Raw genomic sequence first — 21,963 nt, forward strand, 5'->3', positions numbered from 1 at the left:
TCTTTCTGTGCCTGACTTGTTTCACTTAATATAATTCTCTCTAGGTCCATCCATGTCGTTGCAAATGGCAGTATTTCATTCTTTTTATAGCTGAGTAGTATTCCATTGTATAGATATACCACAGTTTCCGTATCCATTCATCTGATGATGGACACAAATACTCTTTTTTAAAAAAAAGAAATGACATACTGTCTACTTTACTCATGGGATGAATAATATAATCTATTGGGAATTTATGCAAATGAAATTTTAATTTTATTAGCAAATGAATTATTTAATTCATTAAAATGACTAGATCATAATTTAGAGCACATTTTTGTTCTCTATGCTTAAGATGTTTGAGATGTTTTTCCCAAAGAAAATCTCAACAGATGCATTATCTATCAATCAACCTTTTTCTCCACTTAAAGATCATGGGTTTCCTATGAAGAAACCTGGGTGAAGTTAAAGAAGGTATAATTGAAGGGGGGGACAGTGGTATACTAGTAAATTTTTAACAGTCACCTATGGAAGGAGGGCTGATTTGTAAAATTTGCCAATTTCTGTATTCCCGCCATAGCCAATTTCAGGCTACCAGCTGTTTAACAACGCTCTTTAAAATATTGCAGTGGGCTCTCCTGAACCAGTGTAGGATAACTCCAGCACACCGCTGGGTGGGACCAGGTGATGGTGCTCAGCCAGGCAGAACACAATTAGAAAATTTCTTTGTGGAAGTTAAATATGCAATTAAGCTTAAGGGAGGTAGAGTCCTCAAAATCAAGATCATAACATCCCCCAGTTGTCTGGGTAAATCCCAGTTAGTTCCAAGTAACACCTCTCTCTTCCTTAATTCTTTGGACTCCCTAAAGGAATTTTGTGTTTTCTTAGTGCTACATCATCTAGAAAGCCATTTCACTAATAATCATTGTTAATAGTTAGAGCTAGAATCCATAGTTCATTTCTCTTCCTAAAAAGTTGACGGATGAAAGTAATGTTTAAAACGCTTCCTAATTTGAGAACTGACTTATAGTATTTAGGATATTGAAATTAAGTTTCTTTCTACAAAGCTTGTATTTTAGTGGGAAAATATAAAGGCTTATTAATCATTGATAAAGATCTGTGTTGTTTCAAATGTGAAACCAAAATAGCATGTACAGTTTTGGTTGGTCTTCACTCTTTTAAAGGCAGGAAGAGCCAATCTCCTACAGAAGTCCACAGACTTTTTCTTCTGTCCCCCGCTTAATCTTTTTCCTTCTCAGATAAAAACTATTTCTCACTTCAGTCATCCAGTGATTTCTTGCCCTCTTCCCTCTGAGTTTCTCCCTTCAGAACCTATAAGGTCCTACTAATTACACTTGTTATTCACAATTCATTTCTACTAAAATATTCACTCAATCTGGGGATTTTTAAATTTTTCAGTGTCGTTTAAGAATCAATAAGAATTTAGTGAGAACAAAATCCAGAAATCTCACCAACCCTCCTTCTTCAGCCTAATCCTAAAATCCTTGTCAGTTTAGGACTGTGTGGAGTCCAGGGTGGAACTGGGCACAAACATAGCAGGTGTTTGTCTTTCCTGCTTGACTCCTCCTCCCTGGGGAGATCACACACGGGACTGGTGTCACTGAGGCTGCTTTAGGTGTAGTCTAGGAAGCTGCTGGGATCTTGGGATCTAGCCTGCCTGTTCAGGTCCGTGTGCTGACTGGGATTCCTTTTCTCTGTTCCTCCATCCCTTCCTTCCCACTATATATTCACCTGTAGTACCATGTATTACTTTAGACTTTAAATTTGACCTTTTTTGGGAAATTCCCAAAAGAACAGGTGATACTGTTCTCTTTAATGCTATCAGAAGAAAACAGAACACATTCTATTTAGCTTTTTCATGTGTGAGAGAAATAAATTTCCATGTGCAAATTCTTTTTTTTAAAAAAAGAATATTGATGTCAGTATTTATCCATATACAACAAATCAAACATGGAAGTAATGGATTATAGCATTAAATTAAAAATCCACAAGTCCACGGTCATGTGCAAATTCTTATGACCCTAATGCTCAGGGTGTCTCACAACTGATAGTATGAGTATATATGAGAATTTATGAAAATGATGATACATATACTCATATATGTGACAAAAGCTTTCACACCTGGTGAAAAACAAAATGAGTTCACAAAATGAATTATTCCATGTCTGTAGTAAATTATGTACCCTGAGCACTCAGTAAACATGAGAGGCCTTTTCTAATATTTTTTTCCAAGCAGATATGTGATCAAAGACCCAGTAAGAACATCCTTTTCCACTTGGTAATTATTAAGTAATTTGTTTCTTTCTATCTCAGAGAGAAAAATCCCAGATGAAGATTTCATCATTTTAATTGATGGATTAAATGAAGCAGAATTTCACAAACCGGATTATGGGGATACAATTGTATCATTTCTGAGTAAAATGATTGGAAAATTTCCTTCTTGGCTCAAACTAATTGTAACAGTTAGGACCAGTTTACAGGTATGTGTTTGTTTGCTTTTGAACCATAAGGTATTTCCCTTGGAAAGGGCTTAAACTGAAAAAGTCATAGGTCCTAGTTCCTTTAGTGATGACTCTTTCTAAACCTCTACCACATCCCAGAGTGTTAGCAAGAATAACTCTGAAAGAATTATTTGTGTATTTTGAGAATAAGAGCATCTAGTGACTTCTTGCCCTCTTCCCTCTGATTTCTTCCCTTCAGAACCTGTAAGGTCCTACTAACTAATAACATTTACTTGTTATTTGCAATTCATTTATACTAAATGCTCATTCAATCTGGGGATTTTTACATCTAGAGAGAGATTCTCTGTATGTGACTCTCAGATTTCCATTCCCATTGCTCTGGATAAGATTTGATAAAATGTCCCTCAAAATAGCATGACAAGAAAGTCTATTTTTCTAGATTTTGTCCTGAGGACAGCAGTGCAAAGAAAATCCCTAACACTTTGGCTTTTGTTTTACATTTTTTGTCATATAATACTATGCAAAATCTACTTCAATCTGCAGTCTGGAGTCAGATTTCATGGTTCCTCCATCTGTTTCTACTAGAACAATTTTTCTGTAGCATGAAGGTGGCCTTTCTTCTGTATATGCCCTCCTGTAACAAATATTGGCAATATTAGGGCTTTAGATTAAATTTACTATAACTGGGAGATGAGTTTTGTTGTTTTTTTTTAATTACCTTCCCTGCTCACTCACTAATCACTTAATCGCCTAGAGGAAGGAACAGGAATGTGGAACTGAGCCTGTAAAAATATGTGGGCTGAGGACAAATGACTTCACCTTCCCCACCATTCTCATTGTAACTGAGTTGGTATCTCCCATTCTTTACACATTCACACTTGGTTTGGAACAGTGTTTCTCAACCTTTTTTTAAAAAACCATCCCTTCTTTTGATGAATATTAAAATCTCATACATTATACACCAATCCCACTATTTTGATGCAACCCCTTTGTAATAATTACTAATGCACAGAATATAGTCTGTGCATTAAGACCCTCCTTTTCCACTCTCCCAGGCACTTAGTATTATTCTTCTATATTGACAAATTAGATTTACTGCCTTCCACGGTCAGAAACTGTATTTCTAATCCTGACCAACACCTTACCGATGTTTATTATTGATCTCAAAGTAATTTGAATTAAAGAATATGGATGAGTCAACATAAATACATCTTTACAACTGAAAATTATATAACCTACCATTATTGGTCAGTAGCTTTATTGTTCAACATGAAGGATGAATAGAAGAAACCTCCAGGAACACAATCACTGACTACTCTTACTAAATGTATGCTTGAGAGATGTTATCTTCATACATACTTTTACATAATGTCATGTGCAACCTCAAAGGAAATTTTAAATACATCTAGGCAGAGCAAATGACTTTAAGTTTTCAGTTATGTCAAAGAACTGAAAAAGTACTACACATGTTAATCTACAAAGTCCAAATTTCAGTGTCTACATGAATAGAGACCTACAGTAACTTTCCAGATATTTTTTTCATGTCAACTGAGAATTTAAAAAAATTATTTTCTTTCAGCTCTGACAGTGAAATAATGTCATAAAGAAATAATAATTTTTTTTTTCCTTTTTGTCTTTTTTCGTGACCAGCAACGGATCGCAACCCTCAGTGTCGCGCCCGTACTGGACCGGGACCGGCAACGGGATCGCAACCCTCGGTGTTGCACCCGCACCTCGCTCAGCCAGTGAGCGGCCGGTCTGTATGTGGGATCCGAACCCTCGGCGGGAGCGCCGCCACGCTCCCAAGCAGCGCACTGTAGCAGTGCGCCACCGGGCCGGCCAAGAAATAATAATTTTTTAAAAAATGAACCCTCATATTTGGTCATTCATTATTTCCATAAGCATTTCTTATGAACTTAAGAGTATGTCAGGCACTGTTCTAGGGGTTGGGGATTCAACAATCAACAAAGCAGACAGTATCCCTGCCTTCATAGAGCTTACATTCTAGTAAGGAACACAAACAATAATACATACTTAAACATATACTAAAATTTCAGGTGGTGTTAGGTGCTATGAAGAAAAATAGAGTAAAGAGGTAAATGGAGATGGTAGGTTAGATAGGAAAGGCCTCTCCAAAGAGCATTATGAAGTGATGAGATCTGATATACCTTTTTAAAATGTCTTGCTGGCTGTGCGGTTAATAAAATGTATCTAGAATACATTAGAATAAATGGATCTAGAATGGAAGCAGAAGTACAAGTGGAAGGTGGTGGTGGCTTAGACTAGAGTGATAATGGTAGAGACCATGTGAAGTGGGCATATTTGGACTATATTTTGAAGAAGAGTCAAAAGGACTTGATAATGGGCTGAATGTGGTTGTGAGCTAGAGAGAAGATTCAAGAATGAATCCTGGGCTTTTGATGAGCAAATAGGTGACTGCTGGCTTGAGAAAAAGAAAAAGATCACAGAAACCTAGAAGTGTTTTGGTGGTAGGGCCCATGGTAAGGCCATTTATTGACATGGGGAAGATATTGTGGTGAGGGACAGAATTCAGTAGTTTTGATTTGGTCATATTAAGTTTGTCTATGAAACACCCACTGTAAATGTTGAGTAGGTGGAGATATAAGATGGGAACTCAGAGGAGATGACTAAACTAGAGATGTAAAGTTAGGCATCATCCTTATATAGATGATATTTAGAACGATGGGACTAAGTACATTGTTTTAGGGAGTGAGAATGACTAGAGAAGAGAAAAGATTAGAGACCTGATCCCTGAGTGGGCTGGAAAATGAAAGAGGAGCCAGCAGAAAAGGCTAGATAAGAATAACCAGTTTGCTAAGGGGGAAATGAGGGGACCATGCTGTTGAAGTAAGCTGCAGAAAGTGACTCCAAAAAGTGCAGAAAGGTGTGATCACCTGTGTCAGACACTGCTGAGGGGTTGAGAAAGATGAGAGCTGAAACTTGATTTTTGGATTTGGCAAGGTGAAGGTTACCTTGAGAAGAACCATTTCAGTGAAGTGGTGGCCTTGAAGCCTGATTGGAACAAATGGAAGAGAGAACAGGAAGGGAGGAATTAGAAATACCGAGTAGAGAAAACTTGTCTGTGAAGTTTTGCTAAAAATTAGAATGGAGATACAGGGCAGTAGCTGGAGGAAGGAATATGGGGTCTGTGTGATCCAGCCGAGAAGAAGAAAATGATGTAGGAGAGTGGGTATTCACAGGAGCAAAGTCCATACGTAGATAAGAAAGGATGGAGTCCAGTGCATGAGTCACCACAAAGCCCTGTCATCTTCCCCCAGTGTAATTTCCAAGCACATCACCAAGCTTCCTACTATTAGAAATGTTCCATTTGGCTGAGGCATATCCAGAAGGCCTGTGTTAAAATGTAGTTGTTTTATTAGGAGGGTTAGAAAGCCACGTTTTTATATGGCATTCTTTGAAATCTTATACATTTCTCTTACTGAATTGTACTTTGGCATTATGCCATGGTTTACACTAAGAAAAATTACAACAGGAGTTGTACAGCATTCTGTTTTCTATTTATTTTAGGAGTGTTGTTTAGAATATTGACCATGGGGGCCGGCCCGGTGGCGCACTGCTACAGTGCGCCGCTTGGGAGCGTGGCGGCGCTCCCGCCGAGGGTTCGGATCCCACATACGGACTGGCCGCTCACTGGCTGAGCGAGGTGCAGGCGCAACACCGAGGGTTGCGATCTGTTGCCGGTCACGAAAAAAGACAAAAAGGAAAAAAAAAAGAGAGAGAATATTGACCATGAAATCATTCCTAAAGTACCCTTTGTGAAGACCCATAAAACTTTTTCTTAAGTCTCAATATTAGGAAAAGTTGTGTCCCTCTTATGCAATAATTTGTTTTAATCTGTGGATACTAATACTTGATCATGTTTCCCTCTTTAACCACTCAGAAGTTCAGAATAAATTTGTGGACCTCACAGTTTATCATAAGAGTTAGGGGAAACTGAAGGTCTTTCTTTCTTTCTCTCTCTCTCCATCTGTTTTAGGAAATTACCAAGCTGCTGCCTTTCCATAGGATTTTTTTGGATCGACTAGAAGAGAATGAAGCCATAGACCAGGACCTGCAGGCTTACATCCTGCACCGGATACACAGCAGCTCAGAGATCCAGAATAACATTTCACTTAATGGCAAAATGGACAATACCACATTTGGCAAACTCAGTTCTCATCTCAAGACCCTCAGTCAAGGGTCCTATCTATACCTGAAACTCACATTTGACCTCATAGAGAAAGGCTATCTAGTGTTAAAGAGCTCTAGCTACAAAGTAGTTCCTGTTTCACTCTCGGAGGTTTATTTACTCCAGTGCAATATGAAGTTCCCAACCCAGTCTTCCTTTGACCGGGTGATGCCTCTCCTGAATGTGGCAGTGGCCTCTCTCCACCCACTGACTGATGAGCATATCTTCCAGGCCATCAATGCTGGTAGCATTGAAGGCACACTAGAATGGGAGGATTTTCAGCAGAGAATGGAGAACCTCTCCATGTTCCTAATCAAGCGCAGAGACATGACTCGTATGTTTGTACATCCTTCTTTTCGAGAATGGCTTATCTGGAGAGAAGAAGGAGAGAAAACCAAATTTCTCTGTGATCCCAGGTAAGACATAGATCTGTGATAAGCAATTCTGAACCTACTTTGTATTTATTGCATGGAACATGGGTATTGAAAGTAGTGAGAAGCATTCTTCATTGAACGTTTCACATAGAGGAGACATCATCTCTGTTTCTTCTCAAGGCCAGACTATCATGAGGTTAACTAATTTAAATTTCTCACAGTGTTATTTCCTTAAGACTCAACATCTGCATAAATATTTAGAAAGCTCCCCTACAAACCTGTGTTTTCCTAAATAATTTTCACTAACCCCACTGGCTATAATTAATTTAGCCATTTAGCAGACTTCTTCAATATTCTTCAGATACAAAGAAAGAATTGATGTATTGTTTATCTCTTTGACTTAGAGCAGAATCATTTAAAAAACTTTATTGCCCTTTCAAAAGCCTTACCATCATTAAAGTCACCAGTGATTAACTTCATTAAAGTCCAGCCAGTGCTAAGATTTATACTGGAAAATAGAAACTCATAGCTGAAACAGACTTGAAGAGATCAGCTGGTAGCCACTCTGCCTTTGGGTAAATAAGGAGTTACTGTCCCCGTTTTGCTATACAGGCCTTGAGATGCTGAATCACTTGCACAGAATTGTAAAATTAATAGGTGGAAGAAGGGATGGCAAATACATGGTGTATACTACTGCTTCCCAATCCTGCACCCATGACAGACATCACTGATTTACCCTAGCACTATTTCCCATTGAGTTTGACACTGACCTGAGAACCTTTCTCAACTCAACAAACCAGACTAGATATGAAACTGTTTCCCTTTCTACTGGGTAGAACCTAGTTCCTGGGCATTCTAGTGGGGTGTGCCTTCTACTCCACCACACTTTCCTTTTTTAAAAAGAATTATTCCTTTAATAAAGGAATAATATATTATTTTCAAAAATAATGTTTTCAAAACCATGTGTTTTCAAAAGTATGTATATTGCTGATACTCTGGAAACAAAGAAGACACCAACAACTTAGCAGGCAAATGCAGAACTTTTTCTGGCTCAAAAAGAAGACAGGCCAGATGTGACTGTGCATCACACTGTGACTCATCAGAGAGACCAAAACTCTCTGAACAAGCCGGAGTTTTATTACCCTTGTGACTGTGTTTTTTACCAGGCCTTATTGGAGACAACTGTGCTTGTGGGCATGCTGCTCAGCCTACTCAGTGCTGGTTCATTAGAAAATTAGTTCCAGATTCTGATGAAGATATTACCCAGGCAGTAGACTCTGTGGTACTCTCCCTGAGAGGGAAACTTTTTAAAAGAAACGTGCTGTAGTGGAAAGAACATCAACTTTTGAGTCAGATTACCTGCATATGAATCCTACCTATTCTAGAAACTATGACCTTTAGAAAAAGTTACAAAATGTTTCTGAGACTCAGTTTTCTTATCCATGTAAAAGCAATAATGCCTTCCTCGTAGAATCAGTGAGAATTAAGTGAGGCCATGCAGTATAATGCCTAGAATAGTACGGAGCACAAAGAAAGTGTTCAGGGTATGTTCTTTTGCCTTCCCTCCTTTCGCAGTAATAGACCTTTCAGGTGTACCTTAACTGAATCCTGTGGCTAATGAGATCGTCAACAACAGTCTTCCGCTATTAGCATTTTGGGGCATAATATTAAAAAAAAAAAAAAAACTGAGTCTGAATCTCTTCTATGAATTGTGTGGCATTCTCAAAAGGATTTTATTATAAATCCTACTAGTACTGCTGCTGATGCTTAATACCTAAAGCTGGCAACTACATATTTAAGAAAAAGAGACTAATCTAGAATTGCCTGATAAACACTTAAGATCGGTTCCCAGAGAAACTTTGCTAGCTGACCTGCTGTCCCATCCTGTCTCAGAGAATTGAAAGCTGAGGCCCAAGGCAGCCAGACTGCTGCTGAACTAACAGTAGCCTTACAACAGATGAAATCCGGGCCGGCCCGGTGTCGCACTCGGTAGAGTGCGGCGCTTGGGAGCACAGCGGCGCTCCCGCTGAGGGTTCGGATCCCATATAGAGACCAGTCCGCTCACTGGCTGAGCGCTCCTTACAACAGATGAAATCCGGGCCGGCCCGGTGTCGCACTCGGTAGAGTGTGGCGCTTGGGAGCACAGCGGCGCTCCCGCCGAGGGTTCGGATCCCATATAGAGACCAGTCCGCTCACTGGCTGAGCGCGGTGCGGGCGCGACACCGAGGGTTGCGATCCTGTTGCCGGTCGCGGTAAGGGCGCGACACCGAGGGTTGCGATCCCATTACTGGTCACGAAAAAAGACAAAAAGGAAAAAAAAAAAAAAACAACAGATGAAATCCTCAGGGAGCTCCCAAAGGAGAAAATATGCAGCCCCGTCGTGGCTATATAGGCTTGCCTTCTCAACGTTGTTTACCATGGCTATACAGGCTTTCCTTCTGAATATTGTTTATTAAGTAGGAGCATTGCAGCAACAGACTGATGCACTGGGACAACGAGAGCAAACACTTCGAACTTCAAATGCTGTATAGTCTGTTCCCTGGTGATTGAATAACATGGCTCCTGAGAGATCATCATATTCACTTAATGGCAGAGACTAAAATTGTAAACAGGATGAGGAGTTATCAAACAAGCTTTCTTAGATTTTATTTCAGTAGGAATTCAGCCTCCTCTCCAGCACTGGTTAGCACCAGCCTTGTTACTAAAGTATTGATCTCAGAGCTTGAGTCTCCCTGGGTCAGTGAGATGGAAATTCACTAAGAATTTAATGATATTGGCAAAGCTCATGTATCTCTGTGTAAGGAGAGTTCTCAGAAGCAGCACAACATCCTTTTCTCTTATAGTCCACTTTCCTGGGCTTTCAACACTCAGTTGTTCATCCTGAACTTGTCGACCTTATTAGAGAATTAGACAAAGATGAGAATATTCTACTGATGCAAAAAAGTAGTTGATCTTCATCAGAAATAGGCCACCCAAGAAGGTAGCTTCTGCCTGAGCTTAAGAGTCAGTAATCTGAGGATGGTGCTAGAAAAGGAAACACCAGAGCTAGAGGCCAGTGCTAAAAGCTGAGCTTGAGTTGTCTTTATTTTAAATATCAGACTGCCTATTGCCCCAGAATCTGGGCAGAGAATTGATATACCAGAGAGAATGACTTAATGTTGCAAAGACAAATAATCGTCACAGGAAGAAATAAGTTATAGATAATGTCTTGGTTCGTAACAGGGTAGGAGGTGTGTGTGTGTGTATCAACTATAAGCAAAGTGTCACCGAAAAATCTTTTATGATATCAAAACTTCTAAGATTTTGGATTTGCATTCTAGATGAAAGTATGCCCCTTGAAGCACTCAAAAAACCTTAGACCTCACCACCTAATTCTGCTCTCTGGTTCCCTGCTATTCATCTCTGTTATACTTCTGTCTTACTCTGAACTTAATCTGTCCCACGTTTTATTCCCTTGGGCACTGAGATGTCACTAATCTAATAAACTAAGCCCTGCTATTATGCTAATAATAGGGAGGTAGAAAACCCATTTGAGGCAACTTGTGCATTTTAAATAGGGCATTTGAGAGAAGTCTTTACCAGCCTTTGTTTCTAGTGACTTTGATAGTCAAAATTTGAGGCTGATGGCTTGTGCATTTTAGAGAAGTCTTTACCAGCCTTTGTTTCTAGTGACTTTGATAGTCAAAATTTGAGGCTGATGGAGTAGACAATTGGGGGCAAACAGCCTTCTGGTGCTGTCCAATTACTGCTTAATATTTCTACATAGCTTTACACTTCCCTTGAATAAATCTCCACTCTTTTTTCTGTTTCCTTCCCTTGTTATTTAGCCTCCCCTTTCCTAGGAGCAGCTCTCAGCTTAGCATATATATATTAGAAGACTCAGCTGCCTTATTTTTAAATGTTTGAATAAAACACAGGAAGCTTGTTGTGAACTTTCTATGCGTATTGAGCTGATAACCTAATAAGGTTGTGATAACGGAAACCTAATTTAGTTTGACCTGATTTCTTCAGACTAAGAGTAGCAAATTTTATGGTGAGTGGAAAGGGGGAAAAGGCTACACAAATCCTACCTATTCCTATGTGGATAGTTGAATACTTACTTGATTTTTTTATGAGCAGAGTTGATTGTTTTTAACAAATGATTTGTTGAAGTTTTTCCTAATTTATCTGACCATGTTAGCGAATTATACATTGGAGATCTAATCCTCCAAAATCCATGCCACAGAGCAAGGTGTCAAAGAAGTAGTTTGTCTAAGGGAAAAAAGAGGACATCCTCCCCAAAATGAAAATTAACTGTGCCAGGCCCATGCAACCTGGCTTCTTGTAGAATACATGGGTCTGAAATGACTACAAAAGGATGAGTTACAGTTTGTGGTGATTTTGATTTTTAATCCAAACATAAGTCTCCAGGCAGGATGATACTCAACTATACCCTCGCGGAAACACAAACTCAAGATCACTGCTCCTGATAGCCATTGCAGGCTCCCACAACAAACCCTTAAATTGGGGGATGAGTTCTGCTTTCTAAAAGCATTAGGAGAGAATTCAAAAAAGTGACAAAACATGGGAAGAAAAAAGGGGCTCTTGGAATTTGGCCCTTAGGAGGTTTGGAAGAGTTAAAGCAAAGAGAAGGGAAGTGTACCAGACATCTTTTACTAACACTTGACTATTAGTAGATGACCTTACCTCCTTGGAAATATTAGCTCTTTAATCTCTTTTCAGGGTCTGGATCTGCTTCACTTCTTGTTCTTTTTTATAACCAAGGCAAAATCAATCTTCTGATGTCATGGTTTGGATGTGTGATTTCCAGGGAGAGATTTCATTGATCTGTAATATTATTGGGGATTTATCTAATTTGCCAATGAATATTTTTTCCTTATTATCTGATCTAGTTTCTAACTCCTGTTGGCATCAAGAATAAATTTGATACTCAGATCTGAAGTATTATTCTAGTAACTCAAGGTCATGGTTTTGTGATCTGATTCAAGGGAGAAATTACATGGAATCTAATGCATATTTTGGAATATGTCCAGTTTGCCAGTGCATGAATATCCTTCAGCTTTACAAATTTGCTTCCTCTCAGCATAAATCACGGAATCTATGCCTATTAGTCAAATAGGCAAACTGCTCCCATCTTTAAAACTGTCAAACCGTCAGAAAATGGGCCTCGACAACATTTTTTTCCTTTTCCAAATCCAAAATGAAGTTTGAAAAAAGCTGGTAATCAGAATTCTTCCCCAAACCCAGTTAAAACTGAGAAGTACTTATTCTTACTGTCATTAAAAACTCATGAGAAATTTGCTAAGTCAATATATATACAGAGAAATAGTATGTATATTATATACTTATGCTAAGAGAGAGAGAGCATCATTTTATGACTCGGCAAGCATAAATGCTTAGCATTTAGTCATTCGTGAAACATTTACAGAAGAGCCAACTAATGAAAACACAGTGTGTGTGTGTGTGTGTGTGTGTGTGTATAGAATATATCTCATAAGAAGATATATATATCAAATATATCTTCTATATTGTTTTATTTTGCTACAAGAAGGTAATATTGGTTTATATATATATATATATTTTTTTTTCCTTTTTGTCTTTTTCCGTGTCCGGCAACGGATCGCAACCCTCAGTGTCGCCCCCGTACCGGACCGGGACCAGCAACGGGATCGCAACCCTCGGTGTTGCTCCCGCGCCTCGCTCAGCCAGTGAGCGGGAACCGGTCTGTATGTGGGATCCGAACCCTTGGCAGGAGCGCCACCACGCTTCCCAAGCGACGCACTATAGCAGTGTGCCACCGGGCCGGCCCTGGTTTATATTTTTAAATATACATATATAGCTTTTTTTTTAAGGTGGGTATGTTCGGTATAGCAAATACTGGATAAAGTAGCTTTATCTAAAATTGCCACCGGGCCGGCCCTGGTTTATATTTTTAAATATACATATATAGCTTTTTTTTAAGGTGGGTATGTTCGGTATAGCAAATACTGGATAAAGTAGCTTTATCTAAAATGAGGAGGAAGTGGGGCAGGTGATTAAGGGAGATTTTTGGTATTGACAGTAGCATAGGAAATAGAGGCTAACTTGTCCTATTAATGAGTCTCTGAAGCAACTCTGCTGAATCAGAAGATAAGAATCCCATAGGATTTTCTAGGTTGTTAGACCAAGATTAATGGCACAGCAACCAGAAGGCGTTATCTCCAGCCTAGTGGGACGTGACAGCACATTTTCTTTTTTGTGAGTAGAGCAATTCACTCAGCCATCTCTAGAGACTTTCAAAAGCAGATAGATCTCCACATTTCGTAAAATCAACACTAATAGCCTTCTGTCTATCCTCTAGACCATAAGAACCTATAGCTGAGAGACACGTATTTACTGTAGCCAACAGCATATGCAGCTGGTTGTACCATCCAGATTTTACTTGCAAGTATCCATTTATTTCCATCTCTACTGACCACGCCCTGGGCTCTTACATGGATTACTTTAGCATCCTAATTATTCTCCCCTCTTGCTCTCATCCAGTCCATTCTCCACCAGTAGCCAGAATGATTTTTTAGAAACACAAATCAGACCATGTAACCACCTCTGAAAATCCTTCAATGGCTTCTTCTTGTGATTAAAATAAAATCAAAGCCAGATTCTTCAAAGCCCTGTATTTATAGAGATAGCTTCTTCCTACCTTTCTAAATTGAGCTCCTTTATTCTCCCTCTCATTTTCTGCCGGTTCCTAGAACTTGCACTTTACCACCTCTGGGACTTTCACTTAACAGTTCCCTCCATCTGGAGCTCACTTTCTCTGGCTCCTCACATAGCAAGATCTCTCACTCCTCCTTCAGATTTCAGTTTAAATGTCACCTCCTCAGAGAAACTTCTACTTGTCACCTTATCTAAGTAAGTCTTTCCTGGTTTTTAGTCTTAATAATAGCAACCTTTTTACAGCCTTTCTAATTGTTATCATAATTGATTATATGTGAATACTTGTTTATTGTCCACTTTCCTCTTTAGAATATGAATGAGCCCAGTAAGGACAAGCACCTTTTCTTACTCTTTATCTTCTTACCATTTTCATCTTACCTTTGTTTTCCTGATGATTAGAGTGCCTGGCACACAGTAAGCACACAGCAAATATTTTTTTAATGATGAATTAATGAGTGAACAAAGGAATGATAAGTGGTACTGATTTTTAGTTTGCAACTCAAAATATTTGAGAAACTCTTCTCACACTCAACGGTGCCTTTTGTTCACCGTGTTACCTCCTACCGTGCCTCAGACATACGTGAAGACAGGGATTTCAGCAAGCATTCAATGAACATTTGTTAACTAATACATTCAAGGCTGTGTATTAAGCACTGCAGGGGATACAAATATAAGTAAGATAAATCTATCTACTGGGATTTATAGGTTAGTTGTTTTAACAGACACATTTATAACTAGCTATAATTCAAGACAAAGTGCTGTGCTAGAGATAAAATAAAGAGCTGAGGGGCAAGGAAGAGGAAGAGAGGAGTGATAAATCTTCCTGTGCCTATTATTGGTCTTTCAAAGTATGACAAATCAGTGGAGTCATACATGGAGCCCTGCCAACTGCCTAAACACTTTGTTGTTGGGGCCGAGAAGAAGTGTTCATTTTCTTAGGGCCAGTAATGCATTAGTGGAACAGAAAGGCATTAGGAAAATGTGAGGCAGAGTGGGAGACAGCAATTCCCTATCTAGATTCTATGTTTACAAAGAAATAATGCTCTTCTACTCATTTCTACAAAGGTACATCTTGGACATACTTTATAGTCTGCTACTTATAGTCTACTTTCATCAGGTCCTTACATTTTCATATTGAATATGAGAAGGTACATCTTGGACATACTTTATTTATAGTCTGCTACTTATAGTCTACTTTCATCAGGTCCTTACATTTTCATATTGAATATGAAATGGCAGCACAAGGTGACTAGAAATATATTTTGAACTCAGCTTCCGTGAGAAAGCCATGAGAAGAATATGCCAAAGCAGTTACTGACTGATAAGCTAATGATGGAAGAAAGAATTTTTGCAAAGTCATGTGGATATCATTTGCTGAGAATGGGTAGCAACAACAGACTACAAGGCGGCAACCACCAAAGTTTAACTGTGGGCAGAATTTTTAAGATGAGGCTGGCCGGTTAGCTCAGGTGGTTAGAGTGCAGCCTTATAACACAAAGGTCATGGGATTGGATCCCCGTACTGGCCAGACACAGGAAAAAAAAAGTTTTTTTTTTTATGATGAGAGGTGAAAAAGATCTAGATTGTCGATCTGTTCTCACTATTTGAGTCATATTCACACTCATTTCACATTTTAACAGTGGCAAATTGAGAAGTGAATTGGAAAGTGGATCTCGAAGTCTGTGTTGCTCTTCCTCACAACTGCTTAGCTTTATTTACATTCATGAAATATTTATTGAACTTCTCTTCTGCACTAACGGCAATGCTAACTGCTAGAGAAGCTTAGGTGAAGAAAACACCCCTGACACTAAAGCCATTACCCTCTAAAAGGAAGTCAGCAACCATCCATAGTACCATAGTACAGAGTACCATAGGAACCTAGACAAAGAGGAAATACTTTATAGGAGAGGGGACATACAAGTTCAGCCTTGAAGGGTGAACTAAATTCCATTAAGCAGCATAGGAGGGGGAGAGCACTGTAGGGAGAGAAGAAAAGGTAATGGCAGGAGCAAAAGCAGGGAGGAGTGTGAAGGTATGAAGTGCCTTTGGGGAATTGTGAGCAGCTACGATGAGAGAATAAGATGCATGGTCAGAAAGAGAGAATGATAGTTGTCACGGGGACGAAAGCCTTGAATGCCATGTTCAGTACTTTACCATTTATTCCGTAGGTGGTAGGGCGCCTCTGTAACTTTTTGAGGAGGAGAAAACAATGACCAGATAACTCTGATGATGTGAAAGATAGCTCTGACAAGTAGTGTATGGAAAAGACGGGTTGAAAAAGAGGAGAGACTGCAGGATGGGATACTAGTTATGAGGTTTATAGCAACATTTTAGTTGAGAAATGCTAAGACCAATAATGTGAGAATAGAATGCAGAGTGTAAAAGGCACATTTTGAAGGTACTCAAAAGCACTTGGTCTTTTCTTGTGTGTATGGAAGGTAATGATGGAAGGGTCAAAAATGACTTCAGAATTTATCTTGAATGATGGAGGGTTAGTGATGCTGCTAACCTCCACAAAACTTTCTGAATGGAGGAGAGGTTCTAGCATGAGCAGAGGGAGGAGGAAGAAAAGGCTTATGGGGAGAAGGTGAGTTGTATTTGGACATTTTCATAATGAATTGCCTCCAAGGAAAGATGCACAGAATGTATTTAAGAATGTGACTTTGGAAAATGGGCAAAGAGAAAGCTCAAGGCCTGAGGTTATGGATTTGTGAGTTACCTGCACATAACTGACATTGGAAGCCATAGGACTAAATAGGATCAACCAAGTTAAGAATATAAAGTAGGAAATTTAAAAGCATGAAAATGGAATGCTTATTTTTAAATGCTAGAAGAAAATGATGAGCCAAGTAATAATATTAAAGGGTAATTAGAGCTAGAAGGAGAAACAAGAGAAAGTAAGGTCACAGAAGTCAAAGAAGGCAGTTTCAAGGAGAGGATGCTCACCAATATCTTGTATTGCAAAAGGGTAGAGGTTAAGAAGCCATTTGCAGCTTTTTGCCAGAATGCTTTGAGTAGAGTGGTTGGTAACAGAAGTCATATTCCATACATTAAAAACTAAATGTGAAATGTAAAAGTGAATACCACTAACATAGACTGTATATACTCCCAAAATTTTAGCACTGAAGAAAAGGGAAGATTTGACCGTGTTTGTAGACATTGTGGAATAAGCAAATAAAGAGTAAGAGATTGAAGATAGAAGAGAGAAGCAGAGAATGAAGAGGTCTAGAAGCCTGGCTATCAGAAGGGCAACTTAAGACCCCTTCTTACCCAGGATGTGAATGGATATACTAACCAAAACAAACCTTTTTGAACTTCTAGGAACCCCTTGTATCTTTCTTAGTTCCTGTACTCCTATTTCTACCTGGGCTTAGGAGCTACAGAAAATACTAAGGGCCCAGCTAAGAGACACCCTTGTCCTCTTACAACTGGCAGGTAGTGAGACAGAGACAAGGAGTCCCTGCAAAAGAACTAACTTCTTCATGTTCTAGACAATGATTCCCTGATAGTATCATCTGGATTTCTCAGAGGAACTAGCCTTACTGAAAATGTCATTTGGAAACAAGCTGAAATTATTGTACCTTACCACAACATTGTTGAAGCAGAATCTATGAAAACAGAAGAGGGGAAGGAGTCCCTATGCTTTGTGACAGTAATAAGTCATTTTCTATCCCCACTAGCCATCCAGTGTTGAGCCCTCCCTATTCCTGACAGCTGTCGCTTATTCCCAACCAATATGACATAATTTTTAAAATTCACAATACAGGTCATCCTGTGAGTTAGTTTTTTGCAAATGCACACACCCCTAGTAGCACAAGAGAAACACCCATTTAAAGCAACATTCCTCTTTCTCCTTTAGTTCATGGCAGGCTGTGGTAGGGAATCTGTTAATGATGCCACAGCTTGAGTACTTTCAATTAGCTGTCTTGTGAATGTAAAAAATTATATCATATTAGTTAGGATAAGCTACAGTTGTTAGGAATAGGGAGGGTTCAATACTGGATAGAAAATGACTTATTACTGTCACAAAGTAAAGGGGACTCCTCCTTTTCTGTTTTCACAGAGTCTGCTTCAACAATGTTGTAGTAAGGTACAGTAAGTTCAACTTATTTCCAAATGTCTGATTTATGAGAATAATATGTTTTACTTTCTGCTTATTTCCACTGACACTGAGATGAGTACTTCCTCAGTCCTTCCTCCTACTCTTTCTCCATCCTTCTATCCATCCCTCTGGTATCAATCCCTAAAAAAACTGATTTTTTTGGTAATGCTAACTACTGAAACAAATAAACCTTAAAACCTAAGTGGTTTATCACAATAGAAATTTATTTTTCACTCCCATGAAGTCCCCAGGCACACAGTTAGAAGGTCTGCTCTGCGTAGCCACTCAGGGACCCAGGTGATGGCAGCTCTGCCGTCTTTAACACACTGCTTCTGAGGGCTCCTGTGTGATGTCATCAGCTGGCAAATGGAGGAAGACAAGCAAAGTGGAGAAGCAGAAGGTTTTTCTGGGCTGGGTCTGAAGTGAGGAATATCATTTCTGTCCACATATCATTAACCAGAACTCAGTCACATGACCCCACTTGAATGCAAGGTCCCTGGCAAGATAGCCACTTCCCAACAACTCTTGACCGTGGAAGGAGAGCGCAACCCTTTGTATGCAGCTGGCCACCTCTGCCCCATAATTCTAATCTCACTAGTTCTCCCTAAATAGTTCCTCACATACACCTCTATAATAAAAAAGACATTCCACAGCAGCACATATTATTTTGGCCCAAATGGTAGGATAGATAAGATAGCCTTTAGATTGTAAGCAATTCCTTGCCAACTGGCTGTAACTTTACCACTTGTCACATCTGAGCATCACACAGAATATCAAAGCACTTCAGTGTTGTTTCTCCGGAACTCTGAAGTGTGGTATATGGAGTCTGTGAGTTAATAAAAGCTATGTGACTACCCTTGACTGACTGTGACTAGAACAATGAGAAAACATCCATGCTAGAAATACTCTAGTCTGTTTGTTAGCATGTTCCATTACTACAAATAGAAACTTTGACTAGCTATCTCCCTGGTGTGCTAAGTGAAAATCTGTTAGAAAAACAAAGTACCATTGTATATTTTGTGTAAAACAAATGTTATCCAACTTCCAAACTGTTAAATGGGTTGTGAGTTAATAAAAGCTATGTGACTACCCTTGACTGACTGTGACTAGAACAATGAGAAAACATCCATGCTAGAAATACTCTAGTCTGTTAGCATGTTCCATTACTACAAATAGAAACTTTGACTAGCTATCTCCCTGGTGTGCTAAGTGAAAATCTGTTAGAAAAACAAATAAAGTACCATTGTATATTTTGTGTAAAACAAATGTTATCCAACTTCCAAACTGTTAAATGGGAAGGAGGGAGTGATTCTTGCTTGAGAAAGGGTTTTTCTCTAAATGACTCCATAGCTCCGAGCTCTTGGAAAATAGGAAAAGGGTCATCAAGTGACAGTAGCTCCTCACTGCCTTGTAACCCATAGTTGTCCAAAGGTGCGTATCATTTATCTCCAGATACATAAATCCATATACAGGGGCTGCTGATGCCTGCAAATGAGAACAGAAGTAGAATCTGCCCTCTGCTCTTCTGGATACCCCCTTCTCTGACTTTTCTCAAAGCATGTATCCAAGAGAGGGGAGAGGGGACAATGCTGGTGGAAGGATCCTCAACTCTGACTTATGGTTGGTCCTCGCCTAAAATATCTAAAATTAAATACACCTTGAATATAAGACTTACTGTCCTCCTGGAAACCTCTAGTCTACATGAGAAATTTATGTTTCTCCTGTTAGCTTAACTTTTACTTTATTTCTTAGGGGCCATTTAGCTCTGTCCTTATCCCTTCTCTCTGCCTGAAGTTACGCTACCAAGTTTTCCTGCATTTAAACAGTGAGTGGCAGCCATGCCCCAGTAAGTTTTCCCTATCTGTGGATTTCTCTTCTGGCTGCAAAGGTAATGGAGTAGGGTATGGAAGAGTAAGGATTGGGGCAAAGGATCGGGTATCACATGTCACCCTGCTACACACATAGGAAATTAAAGTGCTATTTGAGTACATAGTTATCCTCCTATATGTTTAAAATCGTTTATGGTTAATGGTCATTCCTTTAGGATAGCACTATGCTAGTTACTGTGGAGGATACAAAAGGAATTTAAAACATAAGGAGTGTTCAGAAAGTTCATGGAAAGATTCGTATTATCTTCTAATTCTGTTTTTCCACAAACCTCATACATTTCACTTTTAATATGTCTCACTTTATTTTTACCACAGTCTTGAGAAATAGGTGTTACTTTCCCTGCCTTACTGAGAGGTTAAATAGCTTGTCCTAGGTTATAAAGCTTGTAAGTGGGAGAAGTAGGATTTGAGTATAGATCTGTTTGACTTCATTTCAGAGATGAAGAGGCAGCACTGTGAATGTAGACGGGGAAATTTGCAGGGTAACTTTGAGTCATAAAATGATCCCATATAAACTATATGGAAATAATTCTTCTGTACTCACCACTCTCCTGCCCCACCCCACGTCAATCTTTATCACCACATCTGAACATCTGAACCCATAGTAAGTTGATTTTGATGACCGTCATATTTAATTATACAGGGAAAGCATAGTTATATTTAGTCACGCCTAAAATCACGTCACACTAAGGCTTGCTCTATTTTTATTTCTTAGCTACTCTCTCCGAAAACGTCAATCAAAAAATGTCAGAGTTAATAGTTGCTGATTTTAATTATTAAGAATCCAGAGTTCATACTGTACAAATGAATATGTTCTTTACATTAGTGGATTTTTCACACAAATGTACTCAGAAATGAAAACTAAGTTGCTATTCTCGTAGTGTCGAAATGGAACTAGGTTTCAGTAGAACTAGGTTTTAGAAGAGCTTAGGTTCTCATCCCAGCTCTCTTACTCCCTAGCCATGTGAGCTGGGATCTGACCCTCAACCTTGTTGAGTCTTTAGGAGTAATATGTTACTGCTATGCCTACAGAGTAGTGTTTTGTGAAAATCTAACAATTATTAAAGTATTTCGAAAACCATAAGAGAGTATGCATGTGTAAAGTATTATTAATTACTCATTCATTCTGCAAATATGTATTCCTATTATCTAGGAGTACATATGTCAAAAAGCCTGGCTTCTACCCTTAATAGAGTCAATCGCAAAGACTGATATGAAAACAGGGTGTCCTGCAGGAGGTACTGTAATGGAGATGTGTACCAGGTATAGTAGAAAGCTAAGCAAAGAACCCCTGAGTCTATTGGGAGGGGGCAGGGAAGGCATCACTGAGAAGGTAGTATGAACTAAGACTTGAAGAATGAGAAATAATTTGCCCAGTGAACTAAACAGGAAAGAGAATCCTAGGCAGAGAGAAAGCATGTTTGAAACCCTGCAAATTACAAGGTGAGGAGATAAAGACAGACAGACAACAAATTATGGAGAGCTTTTGAATACCATGCTAAAGAACTTAAATTATATATCAGAGGAAATGTAAAGCCATTGAAGAATTTTGAGCAGAATTTTGACCAGCTTTCTGCCACGTAGGTTATCAGGATGGGCCAGGGGGCAAGCTGTGGAGAATAGAATGGAGAGAATGAGACTTGTATTTATTCAGGTGAGAAAATGTAAAGAGAGGAGAAAAACAACTACTAGGTTTTATGCAATATTTAAAAAAATAAAGAAGTCCTAAGGAGACTAGCAATATTTTAAAAAATGAAGAAGTCTTAAGGAGACTTGGTTTTGAGGGAAAGCTCCAACTTCAAAAAGTGAGTTTCATTTGACAGCAGTGGAGGTGGAGAGACCCAGCAGGCAGTTAAAGAAGCAAAACAAAATCTCAGTGCTTGAGATGTCACTATAGGAGACATCCACCATGGGGTGAAGATTGAAACCAGGAGACTAGATGAGAGCTACCTAGGAAAGAAGAGGAACTAGGGCTAAGGCAAAGAAGTTGCTTCACTGAAAGAAATTGAATAAGTACCAGGGTAGTGTCACAGATGTCAAGAGACAGTTTCAAGAAGGGAGGCAGAGAGTAGGACCTAATGCAGGAGGAAGAAAAGAAGAAAAAGAGAAAAGATCCAAAGGCTAAGAGAAAACTGCTTTACGAGGGTATTTCAAAAAGAACCTTTCTGGGGCCGGCCTGGTGGCGCACTGCTACAGTGCGCCACTTGGGAGCGCGGCGGCGCTCCCGCCG

At 39.2% G+C, this 21,963-nt stretch overlaps 1 protein-coding gene across 1 annotated transcript in view; it reads left to right on the forward strand.

The window, feature by feature from the left end:
* Nucleotides 1–21,963, forward strand: part of TANC2 (tetratricopeptide repeat, ankyrin repeat and coiled-coil containing 2) — a 210,897-nt gene that overhangs the window by 137,737 nt on the left and 51,197 nt on the right. Inside the window, exons 8-9 of the mRNA XM_008571133.1 lie at nucleotides 2,314–2,480; nucleotides 6,481–7,088. Of these exons, the coding sequence (XP_008569355.1) occupies nucleotides 2,314–2,480; nucleotides 6,481–7,088 (775 nt within the window). The remainder of the gene's footprint in view (nucleotides 1–2,313; nucleotides 2,481–6,480; nucleotides 7,089–21,963) is intronic.

Source organism: Galeopterus variegatus, unplaced genomic scaffold (genome assembly GCF_000696425.1).
Source record: "Galeopterus variegatus unplaced genomic scaffold, G_variegatus-3.0.2 Scaffold663, whole genome shotgun sequence".
Classification (NCBI taxonomy): domain Eukaryota; kingdom Metazoa; phylum Chordata; class Mammalia; order Dermoptera; family Cynocephalidae; genus Galeopterus; species Galeopterus variegatus.